General features: G+C 39.6%; 1 protein-coding gene across 1 annotated transcript; it reads left to right on the top strand.

Annotated features, from left to right (window-relative positions):
• The first annotated feature begins 6,125 nt into the window (after positions 1-6,125).
• LOC121737529 lies at positions 6,126-6,790 on the top strand. The gene has a single exon (XM_042129184.1). The coding sequence runs from the start codon at positions 6,126-6,128 to the stop codon at positions 6,690-6,692; it is 567 nt and encodes a 188-aa protein (XP_041985118.1). The 3' UTR covers positions 6,693-6,790.
• The last annotated feature ends 1,604 nt before the right edge of the window (positions 6,791-8,394 follow it).

Genomic DNA, 8,394 nt, shown 5'->3' with positions numbered 1-8,394 from the left:
TTGTGTAACTTTATTAACGATAATAACATTAGATTGTAGAATTGTGTGTTTAAATACTAACAAACTAACTTTATGTATGTTTTGTATTGTTTCAGATTTATAGGGAGATTGACGAGTTTAAACTTGAACCCGCTCCATACGTTTTTTTTTATTATTTGGATTTTTTCTTCACACTTATACTTTCACAAAGGCCAACTCTAGAGCAAAGTTATTACCACTGGCAACAAAGTCTCTCTATATATACTGACGCTGGCTATTCCTTATGGGAGGCCATTTCTAAAGAAGAAGAAGAAGGGGAGAATGTGAAAGAGTGATGTTGTGTTTTTATATTATTTTCCTAAAATTGTGTTATCTGGGTTTTTAATGTGTAATATTGGTAGGATATTAACCATTAAATATTCGTTATCGTGCACAAGTGTGGGAAAGTGATGTAGTGACCAGAAACATGCTCTTTTGTGTTCCCTCCAAAACTCCAATCAAAAGTTTCAGTAAAGCGTCCTACCACTTTACTGAATCGACCGACTTGACTTCTTGACTGTATTGACTTTATACTTAGACTTTGACTAGACTTTGGACCTGACTGACCTGACGATAATATATAAAAAATTGTATTAAAGAATATTGTTTTCCCGCCATAATATTATACTCGACACTGGCCATGGTTATAGCCGAAGTGCCATTATATGAAAAAAAAAAGAAGAAGAAGAAGACTTTGCTCTTTGGTTGAGTGCTGTCAACAAGCGTCTTTTCATTATTTTCGATTTTAATACTGTTTTCTTACATTTTTGTGTGTATTTACATTATTTGTTGAAATATCTTATTTTTACTTCGTGTTGTGTGTTATATTTTGTGGTTGATTAGTCGTAAGTATATAGTTTTAGTTAGTTTTTGTTTTTAGGTTAACTAAGTGTTTGTTTTACCGGCATAATGGAGCTTGACACTGATCCCCCTGACCCCGGTGGTGGTACAAGTAATAGAAAAAGAGCAAGCCAGGACATTCCGGAACCACAGCCTAAAAAGGCGACTAGTAACACACATTCAGTTCCATCAATACAGTTACACTATGTGAACCCCGAATTTGCCGACAAAAAGGTATATGGTTCTGATGATGCTGCGCCGTACATTGTTTACGTGTCAAAGCCTGAAACCGATACTGGATTTCTGAATCCAATCCAATTTGGTCATTTTCTTTTAAAAAATAACATAAACAACATTAAAATTGACAGAATTAAAAGAATTGGTCGCAATCGCGTTTCGATCGAATTTCAGTCATACGATCATGCCAATTCTTTCATTGATCAACCTGCTGTTGCAAGTGCTGGATATATTATATCAATACCAGCATTCAGTGTATCCCGCATGGGCATTATCCGTAATGTCCCTGTTGATTGGTCGATGGAAGAGTTGGTAGAAAACTTGCAGGTGCCATCAGGTTTTGGTAAAGTCGTTAAAGCACGTAGGTTTAGTCGCAAGACCTTGAATGAATAAAACTCCCCCACCTGGATCCCCACCCAATCCGTTAGTTATTACTTTCACCGGCCAAAAACTTCATTCTCGTGTGTTTTGTTATTACAACTCCCTCCCCTTTGAAACTTACCAATTACCTACCATCCAATGCAACAATTGTTGCCGTTTTGGCCATGTCAAAGGACAATGCAGGTCCCTTCCCCGTTGTTACAAATGTTCACAGAAGCATGAAGGAGCAACATGTACTGCAACAGCCTTATTTTTTTTGTACTGTAGTGGTCCGCACGCAGCCAATGACACCTCCTGTCCTGAATATACAAGGCAAAAGGAGATTAAATTGGTCATGAGTCAGGAAAATATCTCTTACCAGGAAGCGTTGGCTCGTTTTCCCCAGGTGAGACGTTCTTTTGCTGATTCTGTCAGGATATCTCATTCAGCTTCTGTGAACCTTACTAGACAAACAGACAGACAAACCAAGTCACCCACCACCACATCTTACGGAAAGACGGTTTATATTCCTCGTCACCCTATTCCCCCAATGTCCCCTGGTTACGATCACCAGGCACATTGTAACATAATCCAAGAACCAACTTCCCAGTCTCCTAATGGTTGCGCTTTTCCTTCAGATCCTGAAATTTCTTCCTCATCCACCAACCTTACCCTGTCCAGAAATGACGACATTTTGGACCTGATTTCAAGGTCTAGCGACTCACTACCGTACAAAACTCTGGAGAACCTGACCTCACTATCAAAACTGTTAACCAATAATGGCTCACACTGTGATACAGTGGAACAGCCCTAGCATCAGAAATAAAAAATCCGATATCCTATATCTTATAAATACGTACAAGCCATCAATTCTTGCCGTCCAGGAGACTTGGTTGGTGCCTGGTTCTCGTTTTCGGGTGCCGGTCTATGCCTGTTTCCGGGACGACAGGTCTGATGGCAGAGCTGGAGTAGCCATTTTGGTCTCCAGCCAATGTACATATTCTGTACATAATCTTCCTGTAAATAGTAGTAATTTTAATATTGTAGCTGTCCATGTTTTAAATACTATTTTTTTGTCTGTGTATGTCCCACATCCAAATCCTTTTATATTCTCTGAAATATCCTCCATTATTTCCTCCTGTCCATCCCCTTTGCTTGTATTAGGTGATTTTAATACTCACCACACATCTTGGGGTTCCCACCACACACCTTGACGATTCAAATTCCTCTTCCCTCATCGATCTTATTGATGTTAATAACCTGGTTGTCCTAAATGATGGCTCTGCTACTCGTTGAGTCTCTCCTTTATAGAACCCGAGGAGTGTTGTAGACCTGTCATTGTGCTCCCCTTCCCTTTCCTCTTCATGTTCCTGGGCAGTCCTTTCTGATTCTTTTGGTAGTGACCATTTCCCTATCATAACAAAAATAACTTACAGACAGACTAGACCGTCAATACCCACAAATTCTCCCCGGCTCAAATATAAAATTAGTTCTGCCAATTGGTCTGAATTTGCAGACATAACAGACTCTGAAGTTTGTCACATACCTCCTGTCAACTCTAATAACATCCTTTCCTTTTATAGCAATTTTAAAAATGTGCTCTTGATGGCTGCGGATAGGGCAATTCCTATAAAACAAACAGGCAATCAAAAAATCTCCCCTCTGTGGTGGGATGCCGAATGCACCAGTGCTGTAAAGCGTCGTAAAGACGCTGAAAAATTGTATTGTAGGGCGATGACACTAGAAAACTTTTTAAATTATAAAAGAATTGCTGCTAAAGTAAGATTTTTATTATCGGAGAAAAAGAAAAATGGGTGGCGGCAATTCTGTTCGAGTCTTTCACCCATGTCTCGGTCTTCAGATGTTTGGAAAAATGTTAAAAAATTTCGTGGTTCTCTAGAAAGCGATAACCGTCAGTCCAACGATCCATCTAGGATAAACGAATTTTCTAGCAGATTAGCGCCTCCATCAGTACCCTCTTTGGAGGAATGTCAAAGTTTTATATCTACCCCTCAAAATTGCAGTCATGATTTGGATGCTCCGTTTTCAATGGAGGAGTTTAGATTGGTTTTGGGCTCTTTAAAGGATTCTGCTCCTGGCATTGATGGGATTCCTTATTCATTTATAGTGAACTAGCTGTTGCCCGCGACTTCGTCCGCGTGGACTTTAGTTTATAGCGCGCGGTGTTAACAAAATTTGTGTCAAATTTAAAAACTTTTTAAAACCCTGGTAAGTGGTACCCCTCTTAGGGCCGCGCTACACCGGATTGGCAGCGCTGAAAGTGCTTGCCTCGCCACTGCCATTCCGGTGTAGCGCGGCCCTTAATTAATCAAAATACCCAAAAACAGCTGTGCAGTGTGCACATAATCTATACTAATATTATAAATGCGAAAGTATCTCTGTCTGTCTGTCAGTCTCGCTTTCACGCCAAACGCCAAAACTACCGAACCGATTGTAATGAAATTTTGTATACAGATAGTCTAAAGCCTGAGAAAGGACATAGGCTACTTTTTTACTGGAAAAAAGATTTTTAAGGGGGTGAAAATGCGTAAATTTGTTCAAATTCCAAAATCCAAAAATTCATAATAGATGGCGCCGTGCGTCTTCTACATCGCGCTGACGCTTGCTCAAAAGTCTTTCCATAAGAGGTGGTATCATCTTACATTTAAGTTTCGATTTTTTTCGATTGTTATATCTATTCTACGGTATTAAATAACTCAGTACTTTATCTGTGCAGTGACGTAACCTTAAACCTATCAATGATAAATAGTTTATGGGTAAAGTTGTGTAATTGGGGGGCTAAATAAGCTTTAAAATTTGGCATAAAATATAAAGTTTAATATAAAAAAATTAAATACTTATTTTGTGCACACTGCACAGCTTTATTGATTTAAGGGGTACCAGGGTTTTTTATAAAAGCTTTTGACACCAATTTTGTTGACATCGCGCTTTACTAATCAAACTAATAAGTATGATTAGTTCTATGTTACAATGAAGTAAAAAATAAAACGCCATCTGTTGAATCATATTAGAAGTAAAATGTTCATTGCATCGATATATTTTTTTATAATATTATACATAAAATATATTTAAGTAAAAAATAAAACGCCTTCTGTTTTCATATATTAGAATTGAAATGTTGATTGCATTGACATATTTTCTGGATGGAATATAGGCCAACACGCCGGTACACTTGAACTCCTCAATTTTAGAGCGCCTTCTGTTGTCAACTTGTCACATATATTAGAAATGCAGAAGGAGTTCTATAAGATAAGATAGATTCTTTATTATTATACCGAGTGATAATATTATTAAACATAATATTCTAACGTATTAAAAACTATAAACAAAAACATAATAACTAATAAGTATGATTAGTTCTATGTTACTGTATGAGAATGACGTTACCAAATGGTGCGGTCGGGATAAGATGGCCGATTTTAATATGGCCGTGTCTGGCGATTTGCGGAAATGTCTTTACTTTATTAAGCAAATAATTAATTTTGGGTTTAGGTGGACTGTATTTCGAAGGAGAACTGGTAATCGCCAGCTCTTAATATGAGCGATATTGCTGGAAGAAGGAAAAGGAGAAAGCACGCTACCTGAGAGTTGATGACGCCGACCTCGTCTCTTCTTCAATTGTCTTCGGATGTGGTTTTACTGCACTTCACAAATCACTTTCACTCATCTATAGTTTATAGTTATTAGCGAGCGCGCTCCATGCGGATAAAAGCACAGGATTAAAATTATTTGCGGATATATCGCCCGAGGAGCGAGCGGACGCGGCTAGCGACGATTTTCAAGAGACAATGCATAATGCATTCTCCTCGGGGGTTGATTCGTCAGCGCAGGAGCTTTGCAGGTCACGCCACTTGTCTTGACCAATCAGTAGCGTGCATACGGCGTCAGTGGAAAAGGATGGGGATATCGCTCAATTTGAATTAAAATGTATAAGACATAATAGCGGAATACAGATGGCGCTAACATTCCCCCGGCCTTAAAGGGTTACCTTTAAAAAAGACTGAAAAATAGTAGTATATTTCTTAAGTAAGTAAACTATCGCATTACCGTCAATTTACTGAATTATATCCTACTTATATTAACCTATAAACTAAAGGAAGGAGATCTAGGTTACAACTAGATCTCACTGGGTAGGTAATGGACAGAGACGTACAACAGGGCGCACGTAGCTTCCCTTCGCGGTCTTAACAGTCACAACGCGAGTTGTACCATCTTTAGCGGTATGTAACTTTTCGATGACACCTAGTGGCCACGAAAGCGGTGGTGAATTGTCATTAATGATAATAACTAACGTTCCTTCCCGTATAGGCGAAGCAGGACTACTCCACTTATATCTGGACGTTTAACGGAAAGCACTTAGCTCCTTAAAAATTTTAGATAAAATATAGAAAAACAAGAGAAAAAGTGAGGAAATAAATATATATTAAATATAATAGTAATAGTGAACATTCAGTGTACTAAAGTTTCCAAAACAAAGTGCTCATTAATCTATAAACAGTGTTCAAAAATACCAAGTGACAGTCAGCTGTTCAAGTGTACCAAGTGACAGTCAGCTGTTCAAGTGTACCCACTGTAATTTATCTGCGTAACGTACGTTGCTATAAAGCATTAATTTGTTTTCGGGAGACCTAAGGAGACTGTAAGAAATAATGCCTAATTACAAGTGTCCCTTGTGTGCTAAGTTCGTGAGCTTCTCCGACAATGCCAAGTGCACCAAATGTGGTCGCATATTCCATCCAGATTGCGCCAAAGGCTATGATCCCAAGTGCCAGAACTGGCTTTGTCACACTTGCACTACACCACCAGCTGCACTCAAAACAACGAACGCGGCATACAAAAGTCCAGGTTCACCGGGCGTCACTTTCATGGACGCGAGCGCGACGTCATCCCCGAGCTCACTGACGGAAGAGATGCGTTTACTCAGGGAAGCTATCACCACTGTCTGCACGGAAATGAAGTCCCTGAGAGAAGAGGTCGTGAAGTTGAACTCAGTCATCGGCGAGGTCAATAAGCGCATGGATACTGTCGAGCTACGTGTGACGGCGGTCGAAGAAAAGCTCAACGCGCACGCGACTGCCCGCGCGCAGGACCCGGCGGTCACTGAGCTTATCGCGCAACTAAAATCCGAACTAAATGACCGGGAGCAGGAAAACCTGCTCAATGATATACAAATAGCGGGCCTGCCCGAGACGAGCGGCGCGGTGTTGATACTGTAGGCATCACAGACGGCCCGCCGCGGCGCATCTACATCAATGAGCACCTAACAAAAATTAACCGCGCTCTGTTCTATAAAGCCCGCGAGGAGGCACGTCGTCAAAATTGGCGGTACTTATGGACCCGCGGGGGGTTCATTTTCGCGCGTCGTGAGCCAGGCTCCCAGATGTTAAGAATTAGGACCGACCAAGATGTAGAACGAATTTTTGGCATTGGAGTCGTTGGTCAGGCCGAGTAATAATATTAAGATACAATATATTGTTAGCCATATTGGGCTGTATATTAAATGGTACTAACTTTAGGTTAAGCTCCGTATGTACTAACTTATTTGTAAATTTTGCTGTTGCACTGATTTCTCTGGTACCTTGTAGGTTTTTATTGATAAATGTTTTATGTGCTGGTTGTTTACACTTTAATATTAAAAACATTTTATTATACTGTGTGCTATATGGGTGTATTAAGTTTAGAATGATACCTAATCATGGAGGGCGGTGCGGTAGTGTATTGTTAAAATCTGAGTTGTACCACATTAACTATCACCATACAGTAGTGTCATCTTTGAGGTGTAGGGACGTTAAACGCAAGGCATATACATTTTTTAAAGCCCTATCAAATATAATCCATACATCATTTATTTCTCTTTATTATCATAATATCATAATATTGAATATACTATATTTATATAAGTTTATCTTAAATATTGCACTAATACTATACTTAAGTTTATTATATTATGTACTGAGGTATTGTCTTGTAATTTTTTATATTAATATCACACTGACTTGGGGTTATCATTTTATTTCTCAATTTATTAATAATTTATGTTCGCATTTTGACTTAAAATTCGGCTATTGCAATTATAATCAAAAATGATTAATCCCAAAAAACTTAAAGTTGGTTTTATAAACCCAGGTTCTTTGGGCTCAAGGCACGAGGAATTTGTAATAGCTGCTGACCGACATAACTGCGACCTTATAGCAATAAATGAGACTTGGCTAAGACCGGGTGAGGCGGGGCGCGCACCACGGCTGCCGGGCTATCGCCTGATGCATGTACCTAGGCCCGAGACCGTACGCTCCCGCGGTGGTGGCGTGGGTTTTTACGTTAGGCAGGGACTTAATGTGCGGACTATTAATCACATTTCAGTAACACCTAATGTCGAACAGATGTGGCTGTCTTTAAAAGCCAATGGCAAGCTTCATCTGATTGGTACAGCATACCGGCCCCCGTGGCTTTCAGTGAATATATTCTTGGACGCTTTAACTGATACGATTGCTAGCTTACCAGGCCGCGATAGCTTGTACCTCGTCGGTGATTTTAATATTAATTATTTAAACAGCACTACGGCACATTTTAGAATTCTAGAAGTTTTTCTTTCAACACATAGATTGCACCAGTGCATAACCGAACCTACACACTACACCGGGAGCTCAGAAACCCTTCTCGACCTTGTCTGCACTAATGAAGATGTGGATCGAGTCGTGGTCGATCATATACCCGATCTCAGTGCTCATGCGTTCATAACATTCAGTATACAAGTACCAAAACAAAAGACTGTAGCTAGGAAAATAGCTTACAGACCTCTCAAGGATATTACTAGTGATGATCTCGAGTACGTTATGAACACGGTAGACTGGCACTATATCGAACAGCTACCTAACGTTCATGACATGGTACGTACCTTCAATAATAGCGTCTTATGGG

Source organism: Aricia agestis, chromosome 2 (assembly GCF_905147365.1).
Source record: "Aricia agestis chromosome 2, ilAriAges1.1, whole genome shotgun sequence".
Classification (NCBI taxonomy): domain Eukaryota; kingdom Metazoa; phylum Arthropoda; class Insecta; order Lepidoptera; family Lycaenidae; genus Aricia; species Aricia agestis.
This window is presented reverse-complemented; position numbering and strand designations above follow the sequence as displayed.

What these genes read in the sequence shown, in the direction of transcription:
- LOC121737529 (XM_042129184.1), top strand. Translation starts at nt 6,126, where the DNA reads ATGCCTAATTACAAGTGTCCCTTGTGTGCTAAGTTCGTGAGCTTCTCC.